Source organism: Dipodomys merriami, unplaced genomic scaffold (genome assembly GCF_024711535.1).
Source record: "Dipodomys merriami isolate MVZ:Mamm:240054 unplaced genomic scaffold, mDipMer1.0.p SCAF_4, whole genome shotgun sequence".
Lineage (NCBI taxonomy): Eukaryota > Metazoa > Chordata > Mammalia > Rodentia > Heteromyidae > Dipodomys > Dipodomys merriami.
Window position 1 is genome coordinate 78,501,000 of NW_027205603.1, and position 19,168 is coordinate 78,520,167.

The following is a 19,168-nucleotide window of genomic DNA, read 5'->3' on the forward strand; positions in this document are numbered from 1 at the left end:
ATGAAGCCCTATAACTTAAGGTATAAGGCAAATTATACCTCATCTGTGTTGTTAAAAGCCAACTTTGGTCAGAAAGAAAACAAAATGCTGTATGTGATTTGAGCATAGTTCTTCATGGACCACTTCGCTTATTCTCTGGGCTGAAGGAGGGTTAAATGTTTTTATTGGAAGGACTGTCATCTGGGGATCAGAAGTTCTGAGCAGCTAGCGCAGCCCCACAGTTTTTCAAGTGTCAGTCTTTAGTTTTGTTATTGTTTTGTTATCATTATCTTTATGTAGTTGTGCTAAGGGGTTTCAAGTCAACGTGTCAGTTTATGCGTACAATGCATCTGAAACAGCACCCAGCCTTTAGTTTAAAAAAAAATAGCTAAAGCCAATACCAATTTCTTTTCTGTCTCCCCTCAGGATCTCTTAAGAGCTATTATTCTAGCAAAGTTGAGCTTTTACAAAGAGCACATGGAACTGCTTTAGGTGTTCTGTGGGGATCTTTTTTTTTTTTTTACATTTTAATAAAATGTGGTTCCTTTTGTTCACTTTAAAAGATTAATCTCAAAGAAAGTCATCCTAAAGATAAAACAGCCATTCTTGCTTTGGTTTTCTTCCTGGCAAAATAAGATTTGTGTTTCTTGTGTGCAGATGTTTATCTTGTTTTATCATTGGTGTTTCATAATCATGCAACCCTGGTTAAACATCAAAGGGAGAGGAAAAGAGCCTTGGATTTATAGGACCTCAGTGATTTAAGACAAACTAAGAATGGTTTCACATATCTATTGGTTTGGGGTACTTAAAAAAATCACCAACCACCGAATTAAATGTTAAAGCATTCAGAAATCCTTATGAATCCATCCCATCTATTGTCTTTGTTTAGACATGCTAAAATTTAGCCAAAAATAGTTATACCTAGATACGTTTATCAACGTGTGTAACTCATCCTTCTGCTAAAGGAGAGTTCAGGCAACATTGTTAGCATAGGTTATTGGAGAATTAGAGACAGCATCCATCAGGAAAGAGATTTTTTTAAAATAATTTCTCAGCTGAAATCAAGATCTTATTTTATTAATATAGACCCCACTATCCCTGTCATGGAAGAAAAGTGAAAAAACTTTTTAAAATTAGAAGTTAAGACTGGTAGGCTTCATCATATTTTAAAAGGATCTATGTTGAAATGCTGGGAAGATTTCCATCCAAGATGAAAGACAAACATAATGAAATACAGCCATTACTTCCCCATCTTCTGAGTATGAAGTTATACTCGCTCCTACCTTACGAACAGATTGTCTTCTACTATGATGCTGAGCATATAATAAAAAGAAATATGTCATACAGCCCTGCAAAGAGGATTCATCCAAGTATATGTTTCTCTCAATCACAGATTTATTTTTACTTTTAGAAGTGACAGATAAGGCAAGTGCTGGTGGCTCAAGCCTGTAATCCTAGCTACTCAGGAGACTGAGATCTGAGGATTGAGATTAGAAGTCAGTCTGGGAAGGAAAGTCAGTGAGATTTTTATCTCCAATTAATAAGCATCAAGGGGAAGCAGAGATGTGGTTCTAGTAGTAGAGCACCAAAATGCCAAGTAAGAGTACAAGGCCCTAAGTTCAGGCCCCAGCACTGCACAGAAAATGAATGAATGTATGTGATAGATAGACTCATGCTCTTGAATGTGATAATGCTTTCAGAGGCTAAGTGACTAAATCAAAATTTACCAAACCAAAGAGACGACTACTGCTTAACTAATCTATCTCTCCAAACTGCATCATCCTTTTAAGGGGGCTGATGCTGAGTTTATACTCTGGTACTGAAGGTTTCATCTGGAGATTGCTTTTAGCTGATGGCCAAAGCCACCCTCTCTGAATCCTTCACCTCAGGACAGATGGCGGCAAGGCTGCCATGCTCCCCTTTCTCCCCTGAATTGATCCCAAATTTAGGCTATGTTTTGCTTATCAAAGCAAACTGAGATGGAGTTCCTGTAAGAGAAACAAGTACCTTTACCATTTTTACATATATTTTTAGTTTTATAATTATTAGACTGTGTGTAAACCTCGTAGATACAAACATTCTCAAAGACTTCGTACAGATCCTGAAATAAGATCAGATCAGTTAGTCCCCCGGTACACAGGTTCTCCTCAGACAGATGATAAATCACTAACCTCAGGGCCAAAGGGACCATATTTGTGTCCAGAGAAATCCGGTTGCTCAGAATAGAAAGCATAGACTGAAGGCCTATGGAGAAATTGGCAGGTTCAGAATCTCACCAGACCACATGTAACAAAAAAATATCAAATATCCCTACACATTAAAAAGAATCCCTCAAGTTTAGTTAATCTCCCATCTGTTGGTATTACCATGGAAAGTTTCTCTTTTTCCATGCCCATTCCTTCTGTCTACTACCTCTACTCTTCCTGTACCCCTTCCTGGAATCAAAAGTCACAAAAGGAAATTTAAAAATGTATTCAGACTTTTGATTTTTCAAGGCAACAGAGCCTAGGGATAGTTTGTCTGGGCCATAAAATCTGCAGCCTGAAAGAACTATCTTTATTCAGGTGAAAAGTGAGTTGTAATGCTCTCCAATCCTTGAAATGCTGATCGTTCATTTATTAAAGCCAGAAAGTCTCTTCAGCTCTTCTGCAGTGGCCAGGATTACCAGTTGTAGTAATCCATGCAATTAAATGGTTCACAATAACCAAAGCCTTCTTAGGGAAACAATGCTTAAGACTAATAACCACAAAACTTTTCATAACACCAAACCTTGGCTGTGCTTCTATTTTACAGTCCATTTAACTTTTCACCCAACTCTAACCTATGGTGGAAATATACTGAAGAAAGAAGAGAGAACAAATACCTCTCATTGTCTGGCAGCGTCAGCCACTGCAGGATGGTTAATATTCTCCGCTCGTGAGGGATGGAACTGTAGGGTCACAACAAGCAAAGCATGTTATTAGGTTGCATTTCCACAAACTCAGGCTTGACGAGTTTTGCTTTTTGCTCCCTGGCCAAATGCTCTTTATTTACCACCATCTGTTTTCATTTCATTGTAGTAAAAAACCTCCTTTGGAATTCTTCTATTTGCATTTGCAATATAGGAGATTGCTCAACTCCTTCCAGAGAAAACTAGACTGGAAATTCTGATTCATGGTCAAAATAAGGAACCGGTGCTTGTTGATCAGAGACGCCACTATAAGCAGAAGGGATCCTGACTTCAGAATGGCTGTGGTTTTGTGGGTCTGCCAATGGCTGTGTAGAAGACACAACAGAACATCCATCTTCAATCTACCTCTTGTTGGCAGTGTCATGTCTGTTAACCTCTAAACCTTGACCTCCTTCAGTTCCCTTATCAGTATAATAAAGAGAACAGTAAAAGTACACCACCTGGCTCGGTGGCAAAGACAAAATAAAATTAGTCAAATAAGGGGCGTGTACACTGACTAGTACTTAAAAAAATACCTCATTTTATTAAAAGCCATAAAGATCATATTATTCTACCTCCAAATACCCATGACTTTAAAAAAAAATTATCTAACCTTAATCTTTAAGTTCCTCCTCTATAAAATAATGAGTTTAAGAAGGTATTCTTGAAATTCTCTTCTAGCTCTATAAAAATCTATCAAGAATGGGCACGTGTAATTATGAGACTGAAAAAAAGGGTATAATCTTCCTCTACAATGACTTTTGTGTTCAATTCTCATTCCTCAGTTGGAATATAATTACCCTAAGCCTGGCACGGGCACTACCATAACAGTACTGCATCCTGGGTTGATTGACATTAGGATACTCCAGGGCAAGCAATATTATACTGGTGGGAAATTTTATGTTTTTTGTTTTCTATTAGCATACATTAATTGTACATAGGGGCTTCATGACAATATTTAAAACATGTATATCTTGTACGTGGATTAAATGTATTCCAGAAAAATGAATGAATGAATAAATGCGATGGATAGGTTTGTCCTCTTGAATGTGATGATGCTTTCACAGCACAAATGACTAAGTCAAAATTTATCTAATAAAAAAACTTTCCAGGGCTGGGAATGTGGCTTAGTGGTCAAGTGCTTGCCTAGCAGGCATGAAGCCCTGGGTTCGATTCCTCAGTTCCCCAGAAGCAGAAAAAGCCAGAAGAGGCATTGTGGCTCAAGGGGTAGAAAGTAAGCCTTCAGCAAAAGAAGCCGAGGGATAGTGCCCAGACCCTGAGTTCAAGCCACAGGACTGGCAAAAAATTAAAATTAAAAAAAATCTTGGTCAGGCACCGGTGGCTCACGCCTGTAATCCTAGCTACTCAGGAGGCTGAGATCTGAGGATCTCAGTTCAAAGCCAGCCTGGGCAGGAAACTCCCTAATATCTCCAATAAACCACTAGAAAACTGAAAGTGGCGATGTGGCTCAAGTAGTAGAGCGCTTGCCTTGAGCTGAAGAGCTGAGGGGTAGCGCCCAGGCCCAGAGTTCAAGCCCCACGACTGATTAAAAAAAAGAAAAATCTTCCCAGGACTGAACTATTCTATACTAAACCAAACTGGTGAATATTGCTTAACTAATATAGCCTCTCCAAACAGTATAATCTTCTTAACGTTTCTTACTCTTCCTTCCTCTTTTTTTTATTATTATTATTTTTTTTGTCGGTCATGGGGCTTGAACTCTGGGCCTGGGCGCTGTCCCTCAGCTCTTCAGCTCAAGGCGAGCTCTCTACCACTTGAGCTACAGCGCCACTTCCTTCCTTCCTCTTTTTTAAAAAAAGTTTTTGGTGGGTTTCATTATGCTATTTTGTTCACTCTTTCTTTAAAAAAAAACAAACCACAAGATGCTTTTCTGCTCTCCCACACAAGATCAGACATTACAGACAAGTTTAGAATGAATTCAAACACAAGCTTGATGATGGTAAAGAAGGATCGTTGTGGGACACTGGGTGAGCTCTTTATAGCTTTACTCTTGCTAGACATAAGAGAGCTAGAAGACCGCTAAGTCCTCGGAGCTGTGGTATACAGCTAGAGCTGGCAGAAGCTCCGTCTCCACCCCACTCCTCACGCCAGCTCCATCTCTTTCTCCTTGCAGATTTCTCATTGCATCCTTCCCACCTAGAGCTGTAATATAAGACCACAGCGTCATGTTCACCATGAAGTGAGTACTGATGAAGACTTATTCCACTGTTACTGAATAAACATGACTCTGTTTATTATATCCTATTATTGAATTAGGAATAGGCCTACCAAAGCCAGATTAATTGCTTCTGGAATTTAATTCTCCAGCCTTAGAAATTCCTTTCTATCTGAATACAATAATTAGAATTGCATATCTTGAATTCTTTCCTAACTTATAAAAACCCAACAATGCTGTAGCCTTTTCATTTTAACCTTATATCTCTATCTACTTGAAAGCTGCTGATAGGTTTTGTTAAGCCTCAAGTATGGACTCTGATGAACCCACTCCTAATGCTAATGGAAAAATACAAACTAACAAAATTTGTCTCTAGGTCAAAATGCCCTTCCTTTAACACCCTTGATGAACAGAATACTTAATAGAGAATTAAAGACACCAGCTCAGAGGCAAGATGCTTGGGTATCAATTCTGGGTCCTGAAGATGGTGTTGATAGTGAGACTTTGACAAGTCTCCCATTTTGTGCCTCTGCAAAATGATAATAATGGCACCTACTCATAAGACTGTTGCAAAAATTAAAGAGAGATTGTACATGTAAAGTGCTTACTATGGTACCTTGTACATAGAAGGAGTTTAGAAAAATGTTCGCTTTTACCATCATGTGCAAGATTTATAGACCGACAAAGATGATCCATTTATGTAGGTGTTTGCATTCCAAGTATGTTTGTAAACACAAATACAAGATTTGAGATACTTTCACCAAAAGGACTCTGATGTGGAAATATCTCTCCTCTTCTTGTGGACAATAAGCAGGTGGTGGGCAGAGGTGGAGTGTGTGTGTGTGTGTGTGTGTGTGTGTGTGTGTGTGTGTGTGTGTGTGTAGTTTGTAATAAGATGCAGAGGAGGTCTGAGTGTCCCCCTAGCTATGAACCCTTAAACACTTTTAAACTACTCAGGGTCTTAGTTTTCTAATCTTTGAAATGAGGAGTTGGAAAAGGTAGTCAATAAGATTCCTAGGAATCCTAAGTACCTTCATGAAGTAATCTCACAGATTAAAATGACATGCACATTAGACATAAATGCTTCGGATACTATTTAGAGACAACACAAATAAATTTGACCCAAGGAAGGCAGGGTGCAGGCTAAAAAATAAAAAATAAAAAAATCAGTGCACATCACTATGTCTACCACCTGACTGATGTGAAACTTATCAAGATGTCCTCAGAAAAAGGGGGAAAAGAAGAACTAGGTAAAGTATTTAGTAACAACAGGGAACAAATTTCCTTAGGATATATAGACATTCTTTAGTCAATGTTGAAAGAAATGTAAATTTTAAAAAATACCATGATTTGGCTGTTCTCTGTGTACCAAGTGCCCTAATGAGCATATTAAATAATAAATTATAAATAATTTAAAAATCAATACCCATAATAAACAAATAATAACTTACTCTGTTTTACAATACTCTTTGATGAAGGTACTGCAATGAGGTCATTGGTTTGTCGAGTTATTAAATCACTTTTCCAAGGTCAGTACTCTCATGAGCAGCAGACCCAGACTAGATTGAATCTAAACACTCATAGCTGAGCATCACAGCCTTTGAATATGAACTGAGGGTAATTCAGGTAAAGAAAGTTATAGAGCATCCACTAAAAATGACTGGAATAAAGTACTGTCATTTAAAAACAAGAATATAATTCTTGCTTGCCATCTAAAACCACACTAAAAATGGTGGTCTGCAAAATATAAGACTAGAGTTTGGATCTAGTTTTAAATTTCAATTTTTTTCTAGAATTTACTCTGTAGATTTCCTAGGCATGGATGTTCTTAGCCAACTGGAAGTATGATTACACATTTTTTTAAGTTATAAAAAGTTCCAAGAGGGGACAGAGGAAAGAAATTAAATGAATACAAGTCACTTCCAGAATATAGAGATAATAGTCTGAGAAGCAAAGCAAAACTCCTGACATCTTTGGAGCACACAAAGCCAGCTTCTTATAAGGGGATTCAAATGGGTGGAGAAAATTGTCATTTGAAACCAGAACACTAGGGCCTTTTCAAGGAAGCCTTGCAGCAGTTTCAGGGGGTAGGGTGAGGACTAAGTATTAATTATGCTGTTGGCTCCTCTCCATTCTGCCAGAAAAAAAAAATGAGTTGTGAGGGCCAAAAAAAAAATCCCTTCTATATAAGCATTGGTGACCCTCAAGGGTTAAAAGGCAATGTGTAAGATTAAATTAGTAAATCAGCACACTGCCTACATTAAGCAGTGTCATTTCTAACATATCCTTGCTTATTTCTCAACTCAGAAACCTCTTTTTAAAAAAATACTGTTAAAGGCATACTCTGTCTTAGCTTCAAATCATCCAACCAATTTCAATTTAGCCCTTCAAATCTGAAAAAAGCTACCTTTGTTTCTAAATTTGGAGAATATAGATGGTTCCATTCTGGATTAATCTGAACCTGTGATTGCTCTAAGCACACTGCCATTAGAGAATAGTCAGATGTTTGTTAAAGTATAAAAGGTGAACAGGGAAACAGCTTTAGGTAGTTAAAAAAGAAAAGGATGGAAAGAACATCTTGGTGGGAATAAATATCTCCATGAAAGGTAAAACATATTCCTTTCTTTACTAAGGAGCCTTAAAAAGAATCATTGTGTTAACCATTTTATTGACAATTATATTAACAATTTTATTAAGCCTTATAAACTTTGACTACAAAGCTCCTATCACTTCTACAAAGGTAAAAATTCAAATTGTGACTACTAATCCCCTATCACTCCTATAGAAGTAAGAAATGGTCCCTTGCTATTATGGAAGTCGTGGTTGTTTGGTGGGAACATGGGGCGGGGGGGACAAACAGAAGCTTCCCCACCCAGATCTCCTGTCTGGAACTTCCAACCTCTAGACCACTCCATCTGCTCCCCAGATACCTGAAACCACACTTGATTTTTAAATCTGTGAACCAAAATAAAGATGGCATGTTGTAATGTGTTGATAGAAAATGATCATCCAAGCTACAACATTAAAATATCTTAAAGAAATATACATTCCCAAGATAGCAAGTTAACAAAAATCCCATAAAGAGGAAGGGTGAGAGTAAAGGGTGATAGAAGAAAAGAAAACCTTCATTTAACAAGTAAAATAAAAAGGAGAGAGAGAGAGACAGAGAAAAGACAAAGAGAGACAGAGAGAAATGAGAGGATGGACAGAGAAATGGCCTCAGAAAAATACCCAGAAAGTTATTAAGAATCAGCAAACACTCTAAAGTTTGATATTTTTACATACTGAAGTGATGTTTCATACATTGAATCAAAACTGTAATTTTATAAACATTGACAAAACAAAAATGACTTACACAGACCAAAAGAATGTTCCAGCTCTCACCCCTTGCTTGGTGGCTGTAATCCATAGCTAATAAGGAAAATATAAGAAGCTTATAATGTGTTCTGAGTTTTGGTTAAAGAAGGGGGGAGGTTTTAAACTATATTAGATCTGATATTTTATACTCTACTCACACCGCACCATAAATTTCACATTATTTGCAACCATTTTTTTTCTCACATCTGGAAGTCAGAATCACTATTTCCATGAATGTTATTCAATACATTCTCTGTTAAAGCTCTCAAAATCTCTGCTATGGTTCTAGTGACATTTTGTTTTAAAACTTATATTTCATCTCTAAGTCTCTTCTGTACCTGAATTTTCTGATAACTGCTTTGAACATTTCACTCATGTGGCAGGGTTTTGCTCATCAAAGGATTCAGAAAGAGACCATATGTTTCCTCTCTTGCTAAAGGCTCACAGAGGAGAGACCCAATTTGCACCCAGATGTCAGAATCTTAGGACCTAGCTTTTCTTGTTTGCCTAAAACTAGATGTATAGGAAGAAGAGAAGAAAAGGCAAATTTTTAATCTGGATCTTTTAGGTAGCTTTTTTTCTTTTTTTTTTTTGTAAACAAGATTTTAGGGGAAAGTTTCTAGGGGAAGTTAGGTGAACTCACTTTTCATGAGGGCTTTTTAAAATATTATTTATAGTTTCTGCATCAATGAGAGACAAAAGATGTAGGAGTTCAGAATCCAGCCTCTGCTACCAGTCAGGCTGGATTTAAACCTGGCTTCTGTCACAACCAAAAGGGGTTCTATCAAGTTTCTTTTCCTAATTAGCATAATTAACTATACAAAGGCTCTTCATTGTAGTGTTTCCACATGCATGTAATGTACTTTGATCAAATTCACCCCCTCTGTAATCTTTCCTAATCCCTCCTCCAACCTCCCCCTACTTTTTTAAACAAATCTTTATGCTTAACTCTCTGGGGTTCAATTTCCTTTAAAATATGAATAAATATGTTCTAATCCATAAGATTCATCTACAGATTAATGAATGACTGTTTAGAGTGTAAAAACTTTAAAGTGTTGTGGCATTTGGTAAATATAAATTTCAGTCAATTTCAGTCTTTATTGTTAAACAACAATGGAAATAAGTGGAATCTAGTTATCCTGGGAACAACCTACGAGGTTGGGCATTAGTGGCTCATGCCTATAATCTTAACTACTCAGGAGGCTGAGTTCTGAGGATGGAGGTTTGAAGCCAGCCTGGGTAGGAAAGTCCATGAAACTCTTAGCTCCAATTAACCACCAAAAAAAAAAAGCCTGAGTAGCTCAAGTAGCAAAACATGTCAGGCATTCACACAGAGTAAGACCAAGGGAAGATAGTCTTAGAAGAGGATCACAAAGGTGCAATAGCTATTTGGATCTGATCATATAAAATAATATTTATCAAAATGAACTCCAGGAAATGGAAACAAGAGGGCTTTTTTATTTTCTTTGTTGCTGTTTTTGAGAAGGTAAGGAGGGGCACAGAAATGGTGGGACAAAGGGTGAACTAATGCAGCCATGGTACTCACTAGACACTGTGTTGAAAATGAACTATAGAACTTGTGGGTAGGGTGGGAATGGAAAAAAATGAGAGAGAACAAGGGAAGGAGTGACATTGTTCAAAAAGAAATGAACTCTTTAACTGACTTATGTAGCCCCTCTGTACATCACCTTAAATAACAATTTTTTAAGTTAACATTTAACACACACAAAAAAGCTCAGCACCCAGGCCCTGAGTTCAAACCCCAGTATCTGCACATGAGAATGTGCACTTGCATGTGTGCACGCGTGTGCACACACACACACAAAGCTTAGAGTAACAATTGTCACACTGAATAGAAGCCTATAAGAATTCTCTTTCACTTAAAGGAAGGAAATACTGTAAATGCAAATGAGAGAGAACTGTTGTTTGCTACCACACCAAAGCAAAATAATATGGGAATTGTCGCCTGTTTGTTTCTGGTTTCATGGCATCCAGTCTTCAGGAATATTTTATAACTCCGGTGAAAATTTTTCTTTTTGGTGGAAATACATAATTTGGAGAAGTGGGGAATCCAGGATCTTGGGAGCCTAGCCATGATTTCAAAGATGTATGCCTGGGTTGCAAATCTCTAAAAAGATTCCTGACCCCCTTAGGACACCTAGAAATCCCCTCCCCTAAATATACCACAGCTTCTGCAGTTGGCAGATGAGACAGGGGTGGAGTTAACACATATCACCTCTCAGATCGTGGGGCTCTGAGCACTGGTGGATTTCATGAACCAAAGAGTGGTGACACCTTCACCTCACATTCATGGCTACGGTTGGATCCAGACCTGTAGTTCTCTGGGACTTAGACATAGAGACAAGGACCTTAGACTGCTCCAAGTGCCTCTCACTGGTTCAATCCAGATCATCCTTCTACTTTATGAACAAAGTCTGACATGCCCTAACCAGTGTTTATTCTTGCATACCCAGGGAGATGAGCTGAAATTATGTGCTGATCATCCTACAGCTGTCTCAGAAGAAAGAAAGAAAGAAAGAAAGAAAGAAAGAAAGAAAGAAAGAAAGAAAGAAAGAAAGAAAGAAAGAAAGAAAGAAAGAAAGAAAGGAAGGAAGGAAGGAAGGAAGGAAGGAAGGAAGGAAGGAAGGGAGGGAAGGAGGGAGGGAGGGAGAGAGGAAGGAAGGGAGGGAGGAAGGAAGGAAGGGAGGGAGGAAGGAAGGAAGGGAGGGAGAGAGAATGAGAAAGGAATAGAGAGAATGAGAAAGAAAGAGGAAGGAAGGGAGGGAGGGAGGGAGGGAGAGAGGAAGGAAGGAAGGGAGAGAGGAAGGGAGGGAGGGAAAGAAAGAAAGAAAGAAAGAAAGAAAGAAAGAAAGAAAGAAAGAAAGAAAGAAAGAAAGAAAGAGAGAAAGAAAGAAAGAAAGAAAGAAAGAAAGAAAGAAAGAAAGAAAGAAAGAAAGAAAGAAAGGAAGGAAGGAAGGAAGGAAGGAAGGAAGAAAGAAAGGGCTGGGAAGGTGGCTCAGTGGTAGAGCACTTGCCTTGCATGCTTGAGGCCCTGGGTTCGATTCCTCAGCACCACATAAGCAGGAAAAAAAAAAGCCGGAAGTGGCGCTGTGGCTCAAGTGGTAGAGTGCTAGCCTTAAGCTGAAGAGCTGAGGGACAGTGCCCAGACCCAGAGTTCAGGCCCCACAACCGGATCCAAAAAAAAAAAAAAAAAAAAACCAAAAAAGAAAGAAAGAAAGACAGAGAGAGGGGGGAGGGAGGGAGGAATGAATGAAAGAATGAAGAAAGGGAGGAATGGAGGAAGTGAGGGAGGAAACGAAAGAAAGAAAGAAAGAAAGAAACGAAGAAAGGAAGGAAAGAGACAGTTCCCATAGAAGACACTTTCTTGTAATACAGGATCTATTTTTATACTTACTTTAATTTCACCAACTCAGCTTAGTATATTCATATCCAAACAACTTCTTAGAAAAGCTAATGCCTTGCTATTTCCAGGGAAACTATATCAAGTAATAATTCACACATACAAGAGAATAAGCTGGGGTTTTGTAAATGAAAAAAAGTACAAATGTATCAATTCATGATGCTACATTTCCCAAAACTGTATTACAAAATGCATGCTGAAGTTAACATCTGGACAATAGGAATCCCCGGGAACCGCTTTGAATTCAGGTACCCTCAGGACATAAAGACCAGAAGAGGTCTCTGCAGTGTTTCAACAGATGCACACTCAGAGAGAATGTGGCAAAGTGAGTGCTAGAGTGATTCTGATAGAACCTCACCCAGAATCATGAAGGAAATACAAGAAGGACTGGAATCCTGGGGGAAGGAGAGGAACAGGCCAAAGCTGCAAGGTTAAATCCTATCCCTTTCTGCCCAAGGTAAGCTAATGACCAAGACTGGTCACCAGCTGGCTGTGGCCTGAAGCCTGCCCCTCCGCAGCCCATGTTTATCCTCTGTACTTTCATGGTACGCCTTCTCTCCCAGGCCTCCCAACCAAGAATACTCCTGACTAAACAATCCAATACGCTACTGTGTGATAGGAAAGAGCTTGCAATTTTTATCAGCATGAATCATTTATTCGGATAGAAAACTAATTTCTTCTTTATACCTTTCTGTACTTTCTAAAAATGCATTGGGGAATTAACATCAGAAAATAAGAACTAAAATGTAAATGATAAAGAAAATGTAAAGATCAAGAAGTGTCTTTCTAATGAGGACTGGAATTACATGACTGCTGTCTCAGTACTTAGAAGCGGGAGGATTAAGAGCTCAAGACAATTCTGGGCTACATACAGTATATGTTCTGGCCATGCTGGTATAACTAGAAAGACCCTATCTCAAAAAGGTTGGAAGAAAGCCAGGCACTGTAACCCTAGCATTCGGGAGGCTGAGATCTGAGGATCACAGTTCAAAGCCAGCCTGGGCAGGAAAGTCTCATGGGAAACTGGAAGTAGCACTGTGGCTCAAAGTGGTAGAGCGTTAGTCTTGAGCAAAAGAGCTCAGGAACAGCAGCCAAGCCCCAAGTTCAAGCCCACAACTGACAAAAAAAAAAGATAGGGGATAGGGGTGGAAGGGGATGGAGGTCTGTGTATCTTTATTGGGGGAAAAAGAGCAAGAAAATTCTCCTTACTTCTTGGTAGAGACATATTCTGATCTTATATTCTAAAAGATCGAGAAGCATGGTCAGAAGAACAAAATACAAACAAATAACCAAGAACACTTGAAATGAACACCAACAAAAACATTAAAAATGTTAAAAGAAGCTAGCAAGGTTTAACAGATGCTTCAAGATTTACACTGAAGTTCTTAAGTTCTATCATTGCTTTAGGAATCCTTTGCAGAATATATGCATAATATATACCTATATATGTGTGTATATGTATATTCTGAAGTATATATTTTTGTGGTATATATTCTGCAATATATATGTATTTATTCTGCAAAGGAATATGTACGTGTGTATAATAATTCCGAAGAGAGAAAAGGAATCACTAAAACATTACTCAAAAAAAAAAAAAAAAAGAAAGAAAGAAAGTAAAAACAGCTTTCTAGGACTGTACAAAAGACAGAGAAGAGAGGCAGGACTTGCTGTTTCCTTCTTCATTCAAAGAAATCAGAGTTCTAGCCTCTCTGATTTTTGAATGCAAAGATAAATTTCCTCACAGGTTATTTAAAAAGCCAAGCAAAGCAAAGGATCTAAGAAAACAGAGTTAGGCTTTTCACCTTTAATCCCCAAAATTCAGTCATTGCTCTGTTGTATCTGGGGACCCAACTCTCAACACGGATGCCCTAAATATTACATTTCAAAACAGAACAAAGGGGAATAACATTGTGTCCTCTTGCTATGATTTCAGGAATAAATTAAACTTCTTCATTGGAATCCACTGTACGACAAGAAAAGAAGCTTTGAAAAAGAACAAGCAAACCATACTTTTTAAATAGAAATATGATTGTAGTCTCTCTTAGCAGTTCTTTTCCATTTTTTTTCTTTTGCTTTCAAAATCACAGAGCAAGGGTAACTAGAATCCAGAGAGGCTGGTGGCAGCTGAGCATGTGCAGAAGAAGTAAGTCGTCCCTGAGAATCAGGAGACGCTGCGGATGTGAGGGCCAGGCAGGGGTGCAGCACACACATCACGGAGGTGGTTATGGTAAGGAGCAGGTGACAACAAAGCTGCTGAAAGATGGCCATCGAACTGCCAAGACTCAGGAGATGGACTCCTGGGCTAGGGGTGATGTTTCACATCTGTAATCTGAGCTACTGGAGAGGTGGTTTTAGGTCATCAGGACAAAAGCATGAGATTCTATCTGGAAAATACACACACTTGCACACATGCATGCACGTGCACATACATACACACACGCACACACAAGACTGGGGTAGAGTTTTTGTGTGGCAAAAAGGAGAAGGAAGAAGAGAAGGGGTAGGGGAGGGGGAGAAATGCTGTTCCCAAGGATGGCCTACCCTAGAGGCTGCACAGGTAAAGTCCACCTGAGAAGAAAGTGCAGCAGAGCCCGGGCACACCTAACTGCGCCAGGCTTTGGATTAGGCCTTAAGATCCGACATCATTAAACCACTTCACTGAGTTTTCTATCCAAAATTGCAGAATTATAGCTAAGGGAATTTTCAAAGGAACGCATAGAAGGAACTCCTTTAAAATACACATGGGATCTGCAGGGTCGGCCAGTGAAGAGTGAATGATGATCTCTAATAGTGCATCCTGAAGGTGAGCAAATTCAAAGCAGATTAAGAGTTTGCTAAAATACCTGTATCTGCATTTTAAAAAGACGAAATTAAAGTAGGGAAATTATCTTTGGAAGGCTAATAGTGAGATTCAAATATGCAGGTGAAGTTAGGCATGGTGGCTCATTCCTGTAATCCTAGCACTTGGAAGACAAAGCAGGAGGAGCACAAACTCAAGGTCAGCCTGGGCTACATAGCCAAACCTTGCTTTAAAAAAACAACAAAAACAGTGCATTAAAATCTCAGATGAACACAGTAAACTGTCTCACTCCCGTGTAGGTTTTAAACAAGGATAAGAAGTAGCTTATTCACCATTTAATCTGGTGCCTCATGATATTTGGCCAAATGTATTACATTTAGTCATTCAGTAAAAATAAATTTAATTACCAGTCTAAGATTTTTATAAATATTTTCTTTACTCCAATTATTTTCTCACTAGCGACTTTGTGAATTGTACAAGACTCAGTGGTTTGTATACATGCCTGAGCAAGTTTTATTAATTGTGTTTTATCATATTTCTCAGTTTATGCCTATATATTTGCTCAATAGGTCAATAAATGTCAATAAAATGGATTTTTAAAGTTATAGTTGCAATGGGCTTTAGAATTTTAACCATGCCCATCCTGATAAAGATGGTGAACATAAATACAAATCCCTTTCCCCCACAGTCTTGGTCAGCATTAGAAGACTGGTCAAATGTGTCAACTTTGGAGCGTCGGTGAGGAATGAGGCATCAGAGCCGAAATAAGCTTTGCTTCATGGGTAAGTTAACATTCCCCTCAGCTCTGGTCTTCACAAGTTCATAAATCTGTGGACTCTTCTGCTATGACTCATGCTAACCCAGAGGAAACCTTATGTCAACACCAAGCAAAAGGTGATCCAATTAGATAGAATTACTATTCACCCCTATGATCTCTGTGCTTCATAGGGCAAGGTGACTTCCATGCTAAAATTATTACAAAAGACCAACTCACAACTGCCTGTTTGAGTTCGAATACCCATCATTTTGTTACCCATTGATTATCTTTTACAGTAAACTTGGTTTAAAAAAATGCACCCTGTTGATAAATTTCAGTATGACCAGCAGCCTAGGTTGTCATATACTTCTGGAAGTCCAGCCGGAATAAAGACAACAAAATCAGAATATCTATTGTAAAGAGAGTTTTCTAGGTCTTTCAGTGTTTATGTGTTTATTTGCATGGCATAGAGTCAATCCTCATCCTCTCTACACGTCTCTGGGTGGCTGTGTCTGCGGGGAGAGCGCCTTTGGTGATTCTGAACTCGAGTTCTCAAGCCCAGTGCTACACCTTCAGTTACCTCAGCTCTTATGTCACTCCATTGCTCAAGGCTGATCAAAGTTGCCTAATCTTTCACCCTCCCAGGAAAGCACCTTTTGGTGCTTTTCCCAGCCATTTGATCAGAGAGTGTTAATCAATAGACATCTACTTGTTAGAGTTAACTTGCATAATTTTCACAATGAGATTAATTAAAAGAAGTCATGGAGTTACCATGGGTTGCAGTGAGTCCTTCTTTTCCAGCAAATGTCACCATTTCTACTTATTACGATCCAAAATATCAGGAGAGATATAATCATTCATTTTGTTTTTTCTCTGTATCCCCAAATCTGATCAATTAATCATATCTGACTATATAATCCTTCAAAATTTCTACCAGTAACATCCTGGGGAAAGACAGTTATCATCTCCCACTCTTACATATGTACATGGGGACAAATTTGTGTGTCAGCATGTGAACTGTATGTCCACACAAGTATATGCATACAAAACACAATCTAAATGCATTACCTTACCTATGCATATTACCCATATGTACATGTATATACAACATCAAAAGACAAATATTTCCAAGTATGAGTTCATTACATATTTTTCTCAGGTAGCAAATTCAGAGATGATATATTTCACAGCACATGCACACACAAAATGCAAAACTTACCGGCTGACCCCCCCACCACCTGTGATTAAATTTCTCCCGTCCTCGGAGATGGAAGGTGGCATCAAACACAGGGTCATACATGGAGTTGCCAACAATCCCGTGGGATTCTGGGTACAAACCCTTGAGATAAAGCAAATTTCTTGTTAAAACCACAATACCATAACTTGCATGTATCTGTTCTGTTACAAACCTTCCTATCACAGGTTTTATAATAATTTCCAAAAGCAGTTAAGATACATATAGTGTGTTACCATACCTCAGTCCTAAGCAAATATAAATATCAGCTACTTATTTATGTCACTGGAGAAACGACATAACTCTAATAAAGTAAATAATTGTTTTTTAACTGTTGTAACTTAATAAAATAACAACTTTTCATTAGTTTGACATTTATGTGTGCATCTCCAAAGATTCTTCAATTCCAAATATTACTTTGCCTTTTTAAAGTTAAATTCTATTTCTTCCTTCAAACCACAATAAGGGGAAAAAAGGAGGGGGGAAGAAGGCATGAAGGAAAGAGAGGAGGGAAGAAGGAAGGAAAGGAGAGGAAGAAGAGGAAGGGAAGGAGGAAGAAGAAGAGGAGGAGGAAAAGGAGGAGAAGGAGGAGGAAGAAAAGGAGGAAGAGAAGGAGGAAGAGGAAAAGGAGGAGGAGGAGGAAGAAAAAGAAGAGGAGGAGGAAGAGGAGAGGAGGAGGAGGAGAAGGAACAACAAGGAGACTGTGTTTGAAAGAAGAAGGTAAAGTAAAATTTATGGCACCCAAAAAATTAATGAAAACACAGAGAACGCAAATATTAGCATTGGCACTGCCACGGTGATGGGAAATTTTGGTTAGTGTTCTCTGGCAGTATATGTCTGTCATTACATAGCAAGAACTATTGCACAGGAAGAAGTGACACAGATAAGGAACCTTAACATTGTTGTTTCTTCTTGCTCAAATCTGGATTGCAATCAAGGTTAATTTCTCTTAAAAACATCAAGATATAAACAAGATATAAACCCAAAAATACTTCCATGGAGTTTACTTCAGCAGGTTACAAAATGAGCAATGAATTAACACCTAATTGAGCAATGTATTAACAGCTAATTTTTTAGGTTGACAACATAAAATGTATTATATATAATGTTAAAGAGTCAGTGTGGGAGCTGAGAAGGTGGCTCAGTGGTAGAGCACTTGCCTTGCATGCCTGAGGCCCTGGGTTCGATTCCCCAGCACCACATAAGCAAAAAGAAAAAAAGCCGGAAGTGGCACTGTGGCTCAAGTGGTAGAGCGCTAGCCTTGAGCTGAAGAGCTGAGGGACAGTGCCCAGGCCGAGTTCACGCCCCACAACCGGACCCCCCCCCCAAAAAAAGAGTCAGTGTGTATAAACATATGTGTATTTGTAAATGCAATGCAAACAAAACATACACACATAGACACACACACAATAGTCCTGAAGTTCAGAGAGGAATAGCAGGCCCTCTGGAGTTTGAGAGGTTGTGTGTGTGTGTGTGTGTGTGTGTGTGTGTGTGTGTGTGTGTGTGTGTGTGTGTGTGTGTGTGTGTGTGTGTGTGTGTGTGTGTGTGTGTGTGTGTGTGTGTGTGTGTGTGTGTGTGTGTGTGTGTGTGTGTCCAGGCAGAGTTACATCTCATAAAGGCTTCAGTTCTAAGGGAGCAATTAAGTTTAGTCACTCATCAAGTTGCAAAAGGCATTTGCTGTGAACAGTTGACACAGGTAAGAAAGGAAGAAGAAAGATTTCTTTGAACATACATCATTTAAGATAAATACTTACTGTGGCCAAAGTGTACAAGTTAGGGAAGGTTTTTGTAGGGTACACGGGCCTCATGTAAGGAGAATGTGTGCCACAGGACCCTGGAACAAGCATGTCAGACATTAGGGCCAGAGAATCAACAGGAATCAGTTAACATATAAAACCCAAGGTAGACATCATCATTCCATTGTTGTGTTCCCAATCATCAAAGACAATGGGAACAGCAGATCCTGATCTCCAAGTCCACTGCCAAGACCTAACTGGTATGGACGGTCACACTTACGAAGCTTCTCGATGTTAGGCATGACCTTGCTGCCTTTCTTCATGTACGACGCTCGGAAGCCATCCACAGAGAAGATGATCAATGGAGGACGAGCAAACCTTCAACAGCAATGGGTTAAGCCTCAGAACAAGTCTTGGCACAGTTTTCATTGCCATCCCTCTCAATAATTGGGACCCATAACTTCTAAGATGAATCTTTAAGAGAGGATGGTGGCAGGTCAAGCCTGGACTTCCAGACACACAACCTTTGAGGCAACTGAAATCCAGAGGGAAATGATGGAAGTCACAGGTGGCTACAAGAAAGGATGTGGGGCCTTTGCTATCTCTCTGATGTGACCTGTTGCCTTACACATAAGGCTACAATATAATATTGTTAAAAATCTAGTCGTGTCTGCATAAAATATGTAGTCTCTCATTTGCCATAGAAAACACCTATGCATTCTTTAAAACCCAGCTTAAAATTTCCTTTTCCATAGTGTTTAGTTGCTCATGCTTCTGAG

At 38.9% G+C, this 19,168-nt stretch overlaps 1 protein-coding gene across 9 annotated transcripts in view; it reads right to left on the reverse strand.

Annotated features, from left to right (window-relative positions):
- Enpp2 (ectonucleotide pyrophosphatase/phosphodiesterase 2) overlaps nucleotides 1–19,168 on the reverse strand; it is a 106,235-nt gene that overhangs the window by 41,918 nt on the left and 45,149 nt on the right. For all 9 annotated transcript variants that reach the window (XM_069991313.1, XM_069991319.1, XM_069991315.1 and 6 more), the window contains exons 6-11: nucleotides 18,670–18,767; nucleotides 18,408–18,487; nucleotides 16,639–16,758; nucleotides 8,440–8,495; nucleotides 2,843–2,908; nucleotides 2,151–2,223 (exon numbers count right to left, since the gene is read on the reverse strand). In XM_069991313.1, coding sequence (XP_069847414.1) covers nucleotides 2,151–2,223; nucleotides 2,843–2,908; nucleotides 8,440–8,495; nucleotides 16,639–16,758; nucleotides 18,408–18,487; nucleotides 18,670–18,767 — 493 coding nt within the window. The remainder of the gene's footprint in view (nucleotides 1–2,150; nucleotides 2,224–2,842; nucleotides 2,909–8,439; nucleotides 8,496–16,638; nucleotides 16,759–18,407; nucleotides 18,488–18,669; nucleotides 18,768–19,168) is intronic.